Below are 19,149 nucleotides of genomic sequence, written 5' to 3'. Positions count from 1 at the left end.
ATGGATGTTTGACTAATTTCCATTAAATATGGCAAGCCCAAACAACCATACATTCTACTCCTATCTATACATGCCCATATAATTACAAGAGGTCCCTTATTACTCTTGCTTCCTCCGCAATATTTAACGAACATGTTTACAAACTTTCGAGCCGAACTCTACTAAGCTCAAGCTCGACTCGCTAAGATCACGAGCCGATCTCGAACTTGAGTTGAGCCCTCTCGAGCCGAGCTTTGACCGAGCTGCGCTTGAACTGTTTGCGAGCCACCCTGGCTCATTAACACCCCTACTTGCATGCTAGTAATTTAACAGGGGTTGGTGTTTGTACCAATTATTTTTCATAATCCAAAAAAAAATGCAAGAGCAAATCTGAACATGAAAATACATTCTCTGGGTCAAAGTAAAAAAATTTATCTTGACAGGTACTTATTTTTTCACTATTACTTTCATCCATCGAGATGACAAATTTCTCTTTCAAAACCTACAAAGTTATTGATTGTATGAAGGAACAATTTCTTACTTTTTTTTTTCCCGAGGCAAGCGTTACTTCTTGGCTTTTCATGACACTATCATGTAAAAGAAATATTGAGCACACAATATTCAATAAGCATCAACTCCAGTTCTTTCCTGTTATGTAAGAGTATTTATATATACAATGTGGCTGTGCTATACAAGATATACTTGCCTGCCTCCTGAAACAAAATGCAGAACCTCTATTCTACAAATATAAGTACAAATCTGTACAGATACAGTACAAGCATTTTTTCCTCCGTTCAGCATATAAGGCAGCAATCACCTGAGAGTATCGTACATAAAGAAGACAACCTTTTTGATGATAACGAATTGTTGCTTGACCCAGCTGACTAATGACCCACAATCTGTTGAACTGTAATGAATTCATGTCAAAGATCACTCTTGAGTACTTCAAACCTATGCTAACCAGCATATACTCTGTAATGAGTATGACCAAAAGGGATGTGACCTCGACCTTAACAAGTCAGCATGACCGGCCCTTGTATGTAGTAGTTATCATTGAATGCCTTGCATGATAACAGTGCTCCTCCAGACTAGTACCCAGTAGTACAGGTACTGTGATTAAAGAAATTAAGCACGTTTTGCAGCTCTTGCTCTAGCCACTGACTTAGCATAAAGTTCCTCATACTGACCAGATGAAGAATCCCAGCTAAAATCTATACTCATAACCTTTTGGACGAGCTGTTCCCAACTCTCCCTATCATTTTTGTAGTACTGTATTGCGCGGTCCAACGCACTGTTGAAACCCTGCAAAGGATTTTCCCGATCCAAGAAACAAAAAGGTGATATCAAAACTCAAGAGTGTGTCATGTTTCCAAACCTAACAACTCTTCATATGAAGATGTGCTATTATCCACAAACATACTAGTATCCACAAGCAAAGAAACCCGGTATTGCCAGTCCGACTAACCTGTTCATCAGGTGACAAGAATGTAAATCCATTCCGGAACTGAGGCGGTATTGTGTCATCATCGACGTCAAAAACACTATAGGTTTACAATAGAAAAAGACTAATAAGTGAAGTGTATCAAAAATTTAACCTAAGACCAACAAATCAATTTCTAAAGCAACAAAAAGCAACCTGTCATTTAAGCCACCAGTCTTTCTCACAATAGGTATGGCACCATATCTCATTGCTATCATCTGCAAGGCAATAAATGACAATCAGATTTATCTCACTGATTATCATTCCCGATTACATCAAAACGCAGGCAAGGATGTGAGACTGTTAATCTGAATAAAAGAATTTAATAGTGGATAGAGCGAGAAAAATGGTAGAAAACAAGTTATGAGGAGATGAAAAGGTTTAGTTGATATAGATATATGCAATTTTTTTCCTAGGACAACCGAATAGCAATATTTGAACAAAGTCGAGCGACAACGGAATAAATCGCAGAAATAAGGGTCTATTGTGTTCAGCTTATTTTAACTTGTGTGTAGAAATTTTTTTGAAAAAATAACAATAAAGTTCTAGAAAGTATAGAAAAAATAAGAGAAGTTCAGAATATATAAGCAAAAGTTAACAAAAAGTAGAGAGTAGTTTTGAAAAGTTGAGAAAAAATATGATAGGTTAGGAAAATTCAAAAGAATTCAGAAAATTCCAGAAAAAAAGAGAATAAGTTCGAGAAAAATAAGTTGAAGTGAACACCCTAAACAAATATGACTCCAATATATGGATAACTATTTCCTGAACTTCAAAAAACATTCAGAACGGCATTTAAATTTCAATTTCGGCAATATGATGGCAATTTAAATCTAAGGTTATAGAGCATCATCTTCGTCTTTATCGTTCTGCAATACTAAGTATGGAACTTTTGCAGAATCTAGTCACACCTAAACATTCTCAATCCTCACAAAGATGCGGACAATAAAATAAATTCAACATAGTTTCTAGAAACTTTCCGATTTATAATTAAATAATAATTTCCTAAAAGTAGACTAAATTGGGTACTTTATATTGATTTGAAAGAAAAGCCAAAAACAAAGGATATTTCTGTGGGAACAATTCAAGCAGAAATCAATCTAGAAATTGACGGATATATTTTTAAGGCTCAACTTCGGAAACAAAAACGAATTATGTGGGATTTGATGACCTCCCAAAAAGTCTCGGTAATTTTCAGGAAAAACCTTGTATTTGAGAGAACTTCTCTCACAGCAATAACCCCATATAAATCAATGTTTTCTTGTGGTCTAGTATATATATTTTAGTCTTAATTAGACTCCTACTGTCCTAACTACTACATTCATATCTAATACCTCTAACTTGACAATTGACATATCCTTTCACCTTATGCTCTCCCCTTGGTGAAGCACATATCAGAAAATTTGCGGAGGAAGCAGGCCAGTGTGGAAAGCAGCTTTTGGATAGTAGTTACTGAGAAAGAATGCATCACTTAGATTCAAACTTACCTGTGTGAGCCCACATGGCTCGAATATAGAGGGGATGATGAATATATCAGATGCTGCATAGATAGATCGAGATAGTGACTCATCATACTTCAGTATCAACCGAGCATTATCATGATTCTGAAACTGGTTGGCAATGCCTTCAAATTCTCTCTGCATAGAAAAAGGGCAACAAGATGTTTAAACTAGTGAAATTAGACAAGCAAAACTTAGAAAGAAATATATCTGATCTATATCATGGATAATTGACAGTGATCTGCAGTTACAAGAACATTAACATGATCTAACTCAGGGTTACCTAATTCGCGGATCGCCTTGGATCGCGGAACGGGAACGCGATTCGCTAGTGGAAAGAATTTGGATCGCAATGGGGAATTTTTTCGGAACGGATTTTAGGAACATAATTCGATGGAACATAATACGCACTAATTATATGATAAAAATTAAAATCAATATATATATATATATATATATATATATATATAAATAATTTGATTTAGTAAAAAGAAAGAGAAAAGAGAGAGAAAAGAAAAAAAAAACATAATTCAGAGAAAGACGTACAAAAGTAGTGCAAAGAATACAAGTCATACAACTTCATATTTTTTTTAAAAAAATAATCTGTTGGACAGCTGTAAGCCTGTACTTTCACTTTCACGTGTCATTTAAAGTTTTTAACCCTTCCCCTTCCCCTTCCCCACGTTCAAAACAAAAACGTAAACCAGAGTACAGTACCATTTACCAAAAGATGAAGATGAGAGAGAAGAAAAAGCTGAGTTGCTTCGAAATTTTGAATTGCGAAGGAGAATAAAACGACCACCGAGAAGACCGGTGACCGGCGGGCAAAGAGGCGGCGACGCGATGAAGAATCCCAGAACTTCGCACTTTTCGCAGGTGAGTTAAGAGAGAATTTGGGATTTTCGAAATTGAAACCTAGAATGTATTGTGTATTTGGGTTGCTTCAAAAACACTTCAATCCACTCGATTTCAAATTCCTATCAAAAGCCCCATAATTACAGCACAAAATTTGTTATATTTCCCCTTCCATTAACAAAATTAGGGTTTATTCATACCCTAAATTTCGAAATCTCTACCCACCATTTGGAACGCCAGTTTTGTCGATCTAAGTCGCGTTCCCCACCGATTTGGTGCGCAAACGAATCGCGTTTCGGAACGGACGAATCGAAACATGATTCGTGGGGGGTAGGGGCGAATTAGGTAACCCTGATCTAACTCAATCACATAATTGAGTGTCTGTCCTGGTAAAAAAAGGATAGAAACAAAAAAAAGTAACCAGGTGCCTGTCATTCCTAATAATCACTTGACTTATTCTCCCTGGTATAACTCGAAGATTCTATCTATTCACTTTTTTACCAATTCCAACTTCAATCCAAGATTTTACGAAGTCCATATAACTTCCAAACCCTACTGTTCATATCTGATGGAACCAATAGATTGACTGACTGTTCTTTGATTTCAGAATGGCAATCATTCATCAAGTGTCTGCATCAGTGTCCTAATTCACAACACACATCTGTGAATCGCGATCCAAGTGAGACTAACCCCACCATCCTGAAATTGAATCACTTCTGAAAATGGCAAATCTGTACAAGCTAGTGGTATAGTTTCGGACAATTTACAAAACTAAGTACCTTATCACGTTACCAACCATTCTCGTATCGCAAATTAGGTAATTGATGTGCATTACTTATATCTTGTGAGTAGCAACAGTTCTGTTTACAGAAACATCTAATGACAACAACCTTCTACATTAAAATTAATATGGCAGCATTGAACTGGGTTTCATTACCAAGACCAAAGAATGTCTTTTAGAGGCATCGGAAGTGTAAGGCTGTCCACTTTCAACTCTTCATCCTGCCTCAGGCGGGAGCGTTTTGGTGGCATGACAATGTTCTTGATGACTTGATGTACATTGAAACCATAAAGCCACCTCTTGAGAGAAATCAGACATTGGCAGACATAAGAATATTCAAATTGAACTGGCTTAAGACAAATGGCTGCTTTTTCTATGATGACTAAATGGACACACTTCAGCATTTCAACCTCAGAACTAGAACAAAAGCAGGTATTTTATGATGGGAATTCACAGCTTATAGACCGTGTTGTGTTAACAAACTTTAGCTTCATATGCCTCAGTAACCATAGCTTTTCACATAAAACAAGAGTACAGAACAACTTCTCACCCATCATCACTGAAACTACCTGAATATGATGGACAGGACTGGAACCAAGAAGAACAAATTGCCCTCCAAGCTCTATTGTCCGATATATAGCATGTCTTATTAAGTGTACTCCCTTCTGCGGAACCAGCCTTGTAATGCAACCAACCTGTTCAGTCAGCAATGAAGTCAATCGTTGTAACAAATAACTACTGAAAGGCTGAAGTGAATATAGCATAATGGCAGAAATTGAAGTTAATGCCTCAGTACTACGAATTTACGTATTCATTGTTCAATCACTTGGGTTCATCCTACTAGATGAGCATCTGGTCTCGAAAATGTAATTGAGTACAGCGAATATAATATGTAATCATTTGTAATATAATTGATACAGATGACGTAAAGCAATATTAAAGAAATTATGGAAGATGCATTGGGTATGGAGGTGGCCAAGTTGGCTAATATACCAAAAACCCGGTGTATAGAAGAATAAATAGAAGAAAAAGGAAAGGAGAAGAAAATCAGGGTAGAGGACGGAGAACAGGAAACAAAAAGGAAGAAAGAGTCGGAGCTAAGTAGACTCCCACACGACCATGGCATTCAGAGGTGCCAAGATTATCTCTCTTTCCAACTCAGAGAATGAATATGTCAACAATTAGCAAACAATAAGCCATATTTAGAGATAAGCTGAAACCTGAAGAAAATTAGCTGAATACATACTTCTAAAGACGATCAGATTTGTATGAGGCTATGAGCAACTAATAACATAATATACACTTAATAATAGACCTAAAAAAAAGTTTTAAACAATTATCTTTCTTTTATACCTTCCTCTAAGACTTATGTAACACCACAATTAGTCCAAGTTTGTATCATCATGAATATTAAAGGTAAAGAAAATGTTACATCGTTCAATCATCAAATGTAAATAACAAACTCTTGTAGTTTTCAACTGAGGAATTTTTGTCAAACTACGATAAAACACATTCATTAATGCTGAGATACCAAAGAAGCATTATTACTAATTATGATAGCTTCACAAAATAAGAATGTTAATTAATTATCATATAGCACCACAACAAAAGATAATATTTATTAAAGTGTATAAGATGCAAATAAAGGGATAAATAACTAAAGCATATTGCATGACCAAATATGCAGCCTTTTAATGTTCCCTAAGCACTTTAGTTAATAACTAACCAATGGCTGCATAGAGTCTGAAAGACGTAGTCCAAGAAGCCTTCGTAGAGCTTGCTTATTTGCCATTTTTCCCTGAAGATCACTTGCATTATATTGCACTTCAATACGTGAATCAGTAGCCGGATTCCATGTATCAGTATCAATTCCATTAAGGATTCCTATGAACTTTTTGGAGTGACTATTAAGTGTTGTGTGCAGGCCTTTTCCACCCTGTAAAATTTGAAAAAGCGGTGAGCACAACTTCACAACAATCCAACATGAACTATGTATGCCAGGACTTGCAAATTGGTATATGGAACAAAACACAGGTCTTGAGATTAAGATTTTAGGTCATTATTAACATTTTCTATTTTTTTTGTACAGGATAGTTTAGATTTTATGTTCTAACAATCACGTGGCTAGACTATGAAGCTGATCAGTTCCCAGATCAACCACTAGTTTTGAAAATCACAAGATTCTCCTCCTCCCAAAAGGTGAAATAACACACAAGTCACAAATCACAGGCACCAGTAGTGAAACTAGCATCATATCATAGTTCTCATCAAAAAGTGAGATTTCCAGAGTTTAAAGAAATGATCAAGGTTTTGCATCAATGCGCATTACTAGTTTCAGCCCTATGGCTCATAATATATTCGAATAGAGAAGAAATGTTGAAAGATCTTCCTCCATCAAACGCAATGTAACCTACAGCTCTACAGTCTTAGCTAAAAATCTGATTCTTTTTAAGATAGGGGGATCCTTTTATTCCTGTAAATTCACGGGAAACACAAAAACTACGTTCCCCCCCCCCCCCCGGGTTGATTAAAGCTCGAAAAATGATGTGGTATGATAACATCTTCCTATATGATCACATTCATACCTCAGGGGTCCGAACCTCCTGCGCGTAAGTGGGTGACACTGTTGTGACAATGTTGGAGAACACAACTGCACCCTAAAATACTAGAATATATCAGTAAACATCTATAGGTAGGCAAAAGTTTAGCTGGTTACACATGATATTTTGTTCTACCTTGACGGGATTAATCCTATCATCAGCAGAATTGTCTTGCATCCTGTCTGTCCTATTGAGCTGGTAAACATCAAGACCACACGAAGCCAGTTCTGAAGCTGGAGCAGTGCCTTGATACTCAAAGTTGTGGCATGTGAAACAAATCCTTGCTGAATTTAGTCCTTTTGGTGCGTAAAGATCCCAGTACAATGGTGCCTATACAATGGTAATTCAATTAAATTTGTCATCAAATAAATAAGACTGTAGAACCTGAAGTTGTGCACATACAACAAAAGCTGTCTGCCAATCATGACAATGTATTATGTCCGGTTTCTTCCCAGCTTGAAGAAGCAATTCAAGTGCTGCACGACTAAAAAATGAGAATCGCTTGAAGTCATCATTCTCCCCATAATGTTGTCCCCTCCAGAAAAATTTATCTGGGTGATATGGCTCAATGAAGTAGACAGGAAGGCCTGCAGATATTTTAAAAGTTATGAGTAATAATAGGTTATCCAAATCTTGCACTAATTTTACCGCACAGTAGATATGTTGCCTGTCAAGAAGGAAAAGAAAAAAAATACAACTTAAATGTCCAGATATGTATTCTCATCAACTATTTTGTTTATATAAATTAACAGATTTCTAGAATTGCCACTTTGACAAGTGGTAACTGTTCGAGACGTATAAGGTAGCCTACACGAGCTTATAAAATGCTTCACCTTCAACTGTGCCAATCCAGATCTTGTTCTTGTATAGCTGTCCATCAAAATACGACTCTACTTCCACGTCCAAAGCCTGCACGAACAACTAGGTCATGAAACATACAAAAAGTAATATATCTGAGGCTACACCCTAAAAGAAGGTAACATTCGACCATAATGAACAGACAACAATAGTTAGTGTACCCGTAAGTTTTGAATAAGATCATATTGCATACAATCATATTTTGGAAGAACAATTTCCACCAGGTGTCCTTTTTTCTGAAGTGCTTTACTGAGACCAGTCACCACGTCTCCTAGACCTCCAACCTTCAAAGCACAAGAAAGAAACATTAAGATTCAAAGATATAAAAGGACAAAAAGAAGGCAGATGTAATACATAGCCCTGAAGGCTATTCTTATGAAGCCCAAACCAGTAAATCAGCATTGATGACATCAATTGCCGTGAGATTATGTCATAAATTCCTAAATTGATACTTCCACCATTTCATTTTGGTTGCAACCAAAGGAATTGCACATAATTTTAAGGCAAAGGAAAGAGAAACGGTGAAGGGGTAAACATACCATCTAATTATCAAGTTATTTATTTAACCTCAGCCCCTCTTACCTCCGCTCAATATGTCGCCAGATATTAACCAGCACCAACCTTACCTTCTGATCTCCTTCCAGACCACCCATCCACTAACAGTCCACCACCTAATGACCCCTCCTGAGTCAGCTTCACCCCAACTTCTATCTTCCCACCTCCACTATGTTCCCCGAGAACGTCCCCTTCAGTTCCTCGATTCCTTTAGCCACCTCCTTAATCTTGGTCGCATCAAGAACTCTTAATTTCCTTCCCTCATTGTCTCTTCCCTCCACTTCACACCATTGTGTCTACATCCTCCTCCTCCTTCGTCTTTCTTACTGGCACAGTAAATCAACACTCTAATTACATATATCTCCCCACCTCTCTCTCTCTCTCTCTCTTTCTCTCTCTCCGCTTGTCGGTAGTGGAGGATCATACATGGTTGTGGGTTTAAATAATGGTGGTGAAGGCGAAATCGGTTCTTGCATGTCGAAATTAATGGTGGCTTCTTCCTTTTTCTCCTTATCTCTTTATCTCTTCTCTTTGTCTTTGGGATTAGTGATGGTGACGGTGGTGTGATAAACAATGGGGTCAGGCTCCTGATTGTGACAGTGATAGGAATAACGACTTGATGGTGGTGATCAACCCAATGATTCGTTGGTTATGTTACTTGGCCACGAGTATTCGTATTGAACACGAGTTTATCATGACTCTGCTATATTATAAATGAAGTTATGTGACTTTACCCAATATGAAGTGTCCAAGACTCCAAGTGTCAAAGATTCAACACCTCGACTCTCGAGTTAAAATGAATAGCCCAATTAACTTTGGTTCAAGGTCATTGTGTGACTAGGGCTCATGTAAGCGGTTGGGGAGGGGTAGGACTTGCGATTGAGCTGGATGAGTTTGCTGGAAGGATGAAAAGTGATGAATTTGTTATGTTATAACTGGTATGATTTAGGAATTAGTTGTGGGTGTTTGGAGATAACATAAGGGCAAATATGGAATTGCATCACTCAGAAGTTTCCATATTAAGTGATGTTAGAACAGATATGACATTCTTCAAATGGGAAAGTGTTGCGTTTACAAGAATAAATACTATTTTAGGAAATAAATATAATGTTCATACATGGTCCTAAGGGCTACATGCAAAAAGACCTTTAAAAACAATTACACAGATTTGATTACAACACTATGCAGCACCAAATACGAGACTTCAATACCCAATCCGGTAATCAACTAGCCAATTTTACCCCTACGACCCCATATTGGATCCTAAACTTTAAACTGGCCCCTATTGCTACTAGAACTAACACAATGCAGGTGCAGATTATCAAAACATAGGATATTCAATTTTTAAGCTTTAAACTTTAAAACCAAATGCAAGGTACTTACATTTTTACTTCCAAGTGCAGATTATCAAAACATAGGATATTCAATTTTTGCAATATGGAGAGAGTCATGTTTTAGTTCTTTCAGTGCCTATGTCAAACAGAAGAACAATGAAGTCCTTTGTCTCTTCTCAATAATTAGAACTCTAACCTTTGGGCGCGACCCATATCAGCGATCCTAATCTCCCCATGAAGCTCCTCCATCTGATTAGGATAATGGAGTCTCCTTCGTCTAGGATCATGATGATGATTACTAGATATTGAAACATACATTTTAGTTGTGTTATACTTTTGAATCCCCTACTTCCAAGGGGCCAGGGTCGTAACACAAAGCTATTTGGATTGGAAGGATTACTTTGATCATCGTACTTTTGCCAATTCTCCTTGGCCCAATATCTTTCTCATTATATGTAACAATATCGTCTCTTTTTACATTTTTCCTACCACGTTTCATCTACATAAGATTTCTAAAATTAGATACTTTGATGAAATTTCTCTAAGTGCTGGACTTGAGTTCATACTAATACATGATTGGTACATTGGTTTCATAGAAAAAAATTATGTAATTAGCAATTTAAGGTGCTAAAGTGGAAAAATAATAGATCCCCAAGTAAAGGTGGTTCAATGATATCCCCTCTATGTCCTATGATACTTTGGTTGTACACATTACGAAACAAGCCAGTGAACGAGGATTCTAATGGCTCTTATTTCCCTATTGCAAAATATGCTTCTAGAATTTAAATTGTGATATTCAAGTACAATTTAAGGACTTCTGCATCAATGAACATGAAGACAATATTTGAAGAACATGTTGAACGCTTGATCTTAACTAAGCAAAATACACAATTATGCACAACTTTTTGAATGTAGGATCAATCCTATAATAATCAAGTTATTGCAAACTTTTCTCTTTAAGTCTGGGTGTAGAAATAAATATTTAACAAGGTGCAAGATGGAAAATATATCTACTATCTACCAAACATAAAAGATAAAAAGCTTAAGACTTTATTATCTCAAAATTGTAATAAGTAACGTACTCCCTCTTCTTCTACTTCTACCATTTGTTTTTGGACTTTGGAACTCTAAAGACTTTGATCGCAATTTTATACTCACATATATAAACACACAAATATAGAAGAAAACAACGCTTCTACCGAATATAGCAGTCAACTTACCTTTGCAACTGGTGCCATCTCTGCTGCAATGTGAATAACATGTAAAGCAGACCTGAGTATAACAAATATCTTGAGATAGATGGAGTTGGAGACATTGAATTCCAAAACATGGCACACGTGTTTTAAGTACACTAGGAAGCATACCGTGTAGATGCAGAAGTCAGACTCAAAAATTTAGCCAACATTTCACGTTCAGTCTTTTCTTCACATTCCAAGTATGCATCACAAATACAACTTTCTCTTTTCCACACCATTTCTCTCAATAGTTTTGCATCATTTGATGATAATTTTTTCTCAAGCAACCAACCATCTACCATTAGCAGCATTTGACTCCAAAATTCCCAAGGCATATCATAGACAGGTCCGTCAACAACTTTCTCCTCATTTCCTTGTTTCAGATTATTAAGCGTGTCTTGGAATTCCTTCATTGATTCTTGGTAAATGTCAACATAGGAGTTTATCTCTTCATCAGACCTTTCAAGGCGCTCCTCCAATAACTTTACCTTTTGCTGCATTAGTTCATTGTATTGTTGCATCTTCTCTGATGATAGCTTATAAACATTTCCTTCAGCATAAGATTCTTCCAACCTCTCAACCTTCTTACGAAGCTCCTGATTTTGCTGCAAGACTACTACGGCGTGTTCAGCTTGCTTGGTTGCGTTATCAAGCAATGCTTGCAAATTATGTACTTTCTCACACAAACTATTGTATTCATATTCAAGCATAGAAAGTTTTTTTACATCCTCCTGAGATGCTTCAAGTTTCAACTCCAAATCCTTTACAGTGGACTCCAAATACATACGCTCTTTTTCCAGTAAAGTTACTCGTCCATCTGTTATGCTGACATTGCTAAGTTCAGCTCTAAGAGCTTCTATATCATCCTTTAAGGATGCATTCTCTGCCTTAAGTGCACTAAGCTCATTGCTGAGACTATAAAAATCACTGTTCAATGATTTATGATCTTTATTGTAAGAAATATCATGTACTTCTTCAGCATCACTCCTCTTAGAGACTTCCTTCCTCATCTTCTCCAACTCATCCTGAAGGAGCTCAACATGTATCTTCTCCTGGGTTGCAATTTTGATTCGTGCATCAGTTTCTGTCAGTTTCAACTCCAAGGCATCAATGTCTCCTTGCAGCGCCTCCTTCTCCTGGAGAATCTTTTCTAAATCTTCAAGTGCTCGAACTCGAGCTTGATTGAGGAGGAGAACATCTAACACATGGCCAAAAACCCAGAATTAGTAAGCAACTATTCATAGATAACATCAAATAAGAGTGTTAAGAAGTTCTACATCAATAGCCTGCCTACTTTTCTCGGCACTTCGTATCATGTTGATCAAATCCTTCAATTGAATAGATGATAGCTGCTTTGCACCAACTAAGTTCAAGGACTGGAAATCAGAAAAAAAGATATGGTCACCATACCATTATTTTAAAATGAAGCAAGAAAGGACAATTTATTATTGGTAGCTTTGAGAAATTTCTTATCAACGTATAAAATACTGAAAAATTATACTTAGTGTATGTCGTGGTTCGAAAATACAATTTCTATCATGGTCGCGAGACGGTTGTGGTTTTATAGGAACTGAACAAATATATTCAACGAGAACGCGTCACAGTTTATAGTCCTTGTTAGATGTTTTTTAGGAGTATACATGATTATACCACAATATTATAACAGTACAATAATAAAATGTAAATTTTCAATATTTAGTTAAAAAAAACTATCACCTGGTTGATCATATTGTTATATGACTAGAAGAAGGATGAGATATTTTGAGCGGTTTGGATGTAATAGTAGATGTGTTAACAGATGGGATATGACCGGAAGAACCAGTGGGGGTTTTGAGCGGTTTTGATGTAATAGTAGATGTATTGAGAGGCGGGATATGAACGAAGGAAGTAAGAGGGACTTTGAGCTGTTTTGATGTAACAGTAGATGAACCAAGAGGTGAGATATGACCAGAAGAAAGATGAGGGATTTTGACTGGTTTTGATGTAATACAAGGTGGGTTTTTCCATATAGCTAATGGCTTGCCAGTTGTTGCACTTTCTGTATTTAAACATGGAGACATAACCTTTGTTGTGGTGACACTTGATGGGCAAAATGGTCCAAATCTAACATTAGAAGGAGCCTCATGTGGCTGTGATTGGAGGATTTGTTATTTGTTTGGTTGTGATGCATTTTCTGTCGAAAGAGAGCTTTGTGCAGCCGCAGCACCTGGTGACGGCGAAGACAATGAAGTCGGCTGGTCATCTGCATGTACGTCCCTCGCTGTACATGCAGATGACCAACCCAGTTCATTATCTTCGCCGTCACCAGGTGCAGGTGCTGCTGCACAAAGCTCTCCTTCGACCGAAAATGCATCACAACGAAACAAAAAATAAATCCTCCAATCACAGCCACATGAGGCTCCTTCTAATGTTAGATTTGGACCATTTTACCCATCAAGTGTCACCACAACAAAGGTTATGTCTCCATGTTTGAATACAGAAAGTGCAACTAACTAGCAAACCATTAGCTATATGGAAAAACCCACCTTGTATTACATCAAAACCAGTCTAAATCCCTCATCTTTCTTCTGGTCATATCTCACCTCTTGGTTCATCTACTGTTACATCAAAACAGCTCAAAGTCCCTCTTACTTCCTCCATTCATATCCCGCCTCTCAATACATCTACTATTACATCAAAAACGCTCAAAACCCCCACTGGTTCTTCCGGTCATATCCCATCTGTCAACACATCTACTATTACATCCAAACCGTTCAAAATCCCTCATCCTTCTTCTAGTCATATTGATACCGGGAACGTGGTATGTGGCCACGTTCCACGTTCCACGTTCCAGGGGACGCGTCCTGGAACGTGGCTGCATTCCGTGTTCCCGTTTCCGTACCACGTTTCGGAATGTTTTGCGTTCCATGTAACAATGCTGTATATTATAAGAAAATAACTAAAATAGCATTTTTTCGCTTAAAATCACCAGATTTATTGATTGTTGTTTGCTTGCCTCTTCTTCTCTCTATCTATTCTATTATGTTTGCTTATGCTATTATTGGGAAGAGGTGTAGGGAGCAGTGGGTAGTGGGAATCTCTCGAAGAAAATCTGAAAAGTAGCATCTCGATACGGGAAATAAAGTAAATGTCAGCGAAATGGTCTTATCACGGTCGGTTCGGCCAAAATTCCAATATATTTAAATCCATCGGTCTGAAGTGTACCGGTGAAATTGCCAAAGTCGAAAACTGTTCCAATAGGGCAAACCAAATGCTTAGGGTTGAGTACAACAAGCAACTTCCATATCAAGCACACAAACAGTAGCGACACTAAGTCTATATCTCCACTGAAACCACCTTTGAACGTACTTTCACCCATATTGCACAACAAGGGGCCACAATTGCAGAACAAGAAAGTGCAACCTATGTGGCACTCTTGACACCAGGAAGTACTTGACAGGAAAATCAAAAAATTCATGTGTCTAATTCCATGAATTCAAAAGGAATGGAAGAATGCATAAACACAAACTTCCGATAGAAATCCCACACAACCTTACCTCTAACAAGAGTAAAACAGAAGTGAGATTGATCTCAATCATCCAACAAAGGCCAATATGACAAAGAAAGGGGTGCTTTAAAGAGATTGTTTCCTAAAAAAAAAAAGCAAAATGCGCCTGCAAAATGTTTCTTAGATAAAGTAGGTAGATGAAAAATTAGCACATGAAACTACAAAATCATTCAAAATGTTGCTAAGGGAGCCTATGCTTGTGCACCTTCATATACCAGCTTTTTTTTCTTTAACGCTGACACAGAAAGGAATGGTCGTAATATGAAACATATTATACTTCTGATTAAGACCAATAATATGCAAGATGACACAAAGTCTAAGAAGAGATGCAGTTAAGAGAGATTAATAGCCACGGCCCACGGGTGTCCATAGATACAGAGTCTATCTCCCTAATAGAATGCTAGGGGGTAAGTTTTCATCACCATCCCTAGTCAAATCCCTGTAAGATTGTAAGCTAGGCGCGATAACACCACAGCTAAAATGATCCCTCTGATAATCAACCAGCACTTTATATAAAAAAGCCATCAAATTTGATCATCATATAGGATGGTTGATGCCCATGAAAGCCCATGTGATGTTTCAGAAATAATGTACAATAGCTGGGAGCAGTAGCATATCCAAAGCAAGTAACATGAGTTATATTACATGAAGGAAAGTATTTTGACATGCCTATATGTAAGAGTATTCAATAAGAGACATAATTCATTGTGTTATGATTTTACTGGGCCTATAACGTCTCGCGTCATTACCCAAGAACGTAGATAGTCTGGCACAACGTCCCACTTTTATGACGTAGATAATTGAGAAGGACATGGAAAGAGCTTCGAGTCTTGTGGTTGCCTAGAAACCTTATTTATACATCCTAGAAAATAGCAAAATAGGAAGAAAGATTCCTCATCCTTCCCTCTACTTCTCCAACCTCTCCTATTGTTTATTAAACTTGATACCAGCTGGTACATGAAACTAGCCGTATATGCACGCGATGCATGCCAAAGCATGTAAACATCTGCATAGGAAGGGAAGAGGAAGAACTGATAGTTTCTTTAGGATGTTTTTACCAAAAAAAAAAATTATAATCTATGAAGTTGTGTGTAATAATTAATTATGGAGAGAGAGAGTTGTGCCATTAAATTAGAGACTTTTTTAAGGAAATAAAGTTAAGTTGTTAATGTTGATTTTGAAAGTTAGTGTTCCCACGTAGAGTAGTTAGCTTATTTTTTTGTTTTTTAGTAAAGTTGAGATATTGTTTTTTCATGGACGTTTGGTGCCCCCCTCCCCCCTACCCTCCCCCTTCCCTTATATAATAGAGATGATAAATTAACATCCATAAACCAAGTATTTACTGACAATAGATTAAACTTAAATACACTGACTATACTGATACAAATTCATCTCTTTTAGTGCTTTATGCACCCTACAACGTCCGTCGAGAAAGAACTTATCGGTCTTCTCTCAAATTTTAGCCATCAAATCAGGAAATCTAAACCAAGAATTATTATATAATAGCTAATTGATAATTTCTCAGCATGACACTAAGCTTACCAAAGACTTAGGATCGGCATTGATATCATCGTTGTGTTGCATACTGCTGCTGTCTAGTTGAGTTATGGTTAAACTGTTGTCACGTGGAGGTGGCAACATCAGAACTTTGTCATCTAACAAGGATAAGCTATTACTCTCATTGTCCAGCTTATTCACCACACTATTATCAACACCATTCTTGGGCATGCTCCCTTGTTTAGAGCTTGACACACCATTGATTGAAGCATTACCAAATTCAGCATCTTCGCCATTTGGCTTCAAGTTTGCATCTATGCGGAGCTTCTCCGGAGAGGATTTCTTTACCTGTCGTCTTTTATGTTGAGAACTGGCAGAAAAAGAATACATATTGTAAATTAAGTAGGGCATCCAGACAACAAGTGAAGATTAGAACCCAAAGTTGGATATATAAGTCGCTGAACTAGGCCGACCTTTTTTAATAAGAAACTTCAAATTCCAATAAAACAAGTGATCATACGCCTTAAAACATTCTTTTACCGTTTTAAGAAAGTACATGAAGATGACATTTGAATAATAACCACCATCCAATAAACCATGTTATCTATTATGCAACAAGGCATTTTTTTTCAACTGTGTCTGTCTGCACCATAGAACTGAGGAGATGCACTTAACAATAAAGAGTGAGAGAATTACTCTCACATCCAAAATCCAATTATGTGGTGTTATACTCCTGTAATTACTATTAGAAATAGTGTTGCCTTCCCGTTATTTCTGTAATGGAGATATATGGTAACGAGATTTCTCGGTTAGTGCTTTCATCATTTGAGGAGTTCTGTACATAGAAATTTGTACTCTCATCATTTTTGGGTTAAAGAAATTTAGCCCACTACTCTGAGCACAAACAAGTAAAGATAGATGTTTCATATTGAACAAGAACACATTCATAACATCCAAAACGCACAATTTCTTGGTTCACTAACCTTAACACCTCAAAATGAGTACTAAGAGTACACAAAATCAACAAGAAAAGCTCTAAAATAATCAATTCAAGCCAGAAATCGAATAGCCTAATTATCATCACAATCATTAGAACTCAAAAAAAGCAATACTCAACCAAAAACTGCAACAGATTCAATAAATAACAACGCAAACAATCAATTACTCCTGCGCTTTCCACAACATGCAAAACACATCATTTTTCAGTTCACCGTCTGTAAAATACCACAAAACAAGTACAAAAATACACAAAATCAACGATCAAGCTCTAAAATACTGAATAGAAACCTGAAATCGAGCATCCTAATCAACATCACAATCATTACAACTGAAAAACACAACTCTAAACCAAAAACTGCAACAAAATGAATCAGTCATCATTCCAGACCAATCAACGTAAAAGAAAAGCGCACCTCACATTACGCTGACGAATCTTGCAAGAAGCAGGAGGCAATCGATGAGAATGACGAGAGAAATCAGCAGAGCACAAATTAGAGTGTTTAGAATTCAATCCGATCAATCCATGGCTTAAAAAACACGTATGGAGCTTCGCCGCCATTGATGCAAAACTCACATTCACACTCTGCTAAATTACAGGAGACTACCGAAAGAGCGAAGAAGAAGAAGATACGAAAGTGACATGCAACGGTTTCTTCGCCACAACGCCTGCTTTTTGAAATAACATCGGCAGAATTTTTTAACTTCTTTTATGATTTTATCTAATCCAAAATCCAGATGTTTTTGATCTCCTGAGTTTTCGCATCTCCTCTCACAAAATGTATTATGTGTGCGTGAGGTACGGGGTTGTTTGTGCACTAGACAGGTGGATGGTTGTAGATGGGTTGTTTGGCTTTTCAGCGTAAATCATCTGATTGTTAATGGTTAATGTTTATCATGGTTGCTAAATGCAACCTCGCTTTACTAACACAGTCTAGTAGAATACCTAAAATATCTCTCATAACTCTATTCATCATCTATCAATTTCTGGCTACTTTCTCCCTCTATTTTCAAGTGGTTTCTCTATAACAACACAACAAATTTAGCGATTTCTCTTCCTCCTTTCTCCATTCTCGTGGTTTCAAAACAGCAAACAACAAATTGTGAGTTACAATTTAGAAGAAAACTGCGAAAATTATTGAAGGTATAAAATTAATTGTTTCGTGCAATTTGCACGTAACAGAAGAGATTGTTTCGTGCAATCTGCATGAACATAATAGATTGTTTTGTGCAGATTGAACGAAACAGTCTATTCTGTTTCATGTAGATTGCACGAAATAAGGCAAATCGATACATAAAAATCGTTCGACAATGCATAATGACGAAAAAAATGAACAACATACATCATATTGAAATTCGCTTGAGTCAAAATTATCGTCCATTGATTATCATATTAAAATTTGTGAATTAGGTCTTATATGAAGTTTTTCTCCTCTAAAACTTAGAAAGGATGAGGAGAGAATATTTTTAGAGAAAGAGATTTTTTTAGAAAGAATAGTGTGAGTAAGATTGTTTGTAGTGACCCTTACATTGCACATTTGCACGTCATTTAGCTTCCATGTCCACCTTTCATTGAGACCTTAATTATCTCATCCTCTTTATTCTTTTCTTCCCACCTTTGGGTTCTGTGGAGAGCAATGGCTTGAAAAGAAATGACCAAATTGAATCTAAGTAGATTTGTTTCCGGATTGACACTTCTTGTTAATTGTTATCTATCTATCTATTTATATTATATATTGTATAAATCAATGGGAGCTATTAGTTATGGTGTCCCCTATAAAAAGTCTTTTTTGTGGTTCGCTAAATATATAATTGAATATTTAGATTTTAAGATGGGGTCATGTGTGTATTGGTGTCTCCTTAAAAATCCAGTAATAAACTAAATGAGCATTAACAAAGTAACTTGACATAATGAGAAAATTTGTTACTCAATTAA

At 36.8% G+C, this 19,149-nt stretch overlaps 1 protein-coding gene across 2 annotated transcripts; it reads right to left on the bottom strand.

Annotated features, from left to right (window-relative positions):
* Positions 1–574: 574 nt before the first annotated feature.
* On the bottom strand, positions 575–18,014 carry LOC104883661 (probable starch synthase 4, chloroplastic/amyloplastic). Of its 2 annotated transcripts, XM_010668209.4 has the most exons (16): positions 17,630–18,012; positions 16,263–16,587; positions 12,468–12,549; positions 11,303–12,371; positions 11,159–11,210; positions 8,211–8,333; positions 8,025–8,100; positions 7,594–7,778; positions 7,327–7,521; positions 7,177–7,248; positions 6,318–6,527; positions 5,161–5,286; positions 2,944–3,093; positions 1,616–1,677; positions 1,445–1,520; positions 575–1,281 (listed from the first exon to the last, which is right to left on the bottom strand). In XM_010668209.4, exons 1-16 carry the CDS (start codon positions 17,773–17,775, stop codon positions 1,105–1,107), a joined length of 3,126 nt encoding a protein of 1,041 aa, XP_010666511.1. In that variant the 5' UTR covers positions 17,776–18,012; the 3' UTR covers positions 575–1,104. The 2 variants fall into 2 exon arrangements, with proteins under 2 accessions (XP_010666511.1, XP_048490623.1); XM_048634666.2 differs by lacking the exon at positions 7,177–7,248 and having other exon boundaries at positions 17,630–18,014.
* Between the last annotated feature and the right edge of the window lie 1,135 nt (positions 18,015–19,149).

This window comes from Beta vulgaris, chromosome 8 (genome assembly GCF_026745355.1).
Source record: "Beta vulgaris subsp. vulgaris cultivar EL10 chromosome 8, EL10.2, whole genome shotgun sequence".
In the NCBI taxonomy this organism is placed as follows: Eukaryota; Viridiplantae; Streptophyta; class Magnoliopsida; order Caryophyllales; family Amaranthaceae; genus Beta; species Beta vulgaris.
The sequence above is the reverse complement of the archived record's forward strand: the minus strand, read 5'-3'. Positions and strand labels throughout refer to the sequence as shown.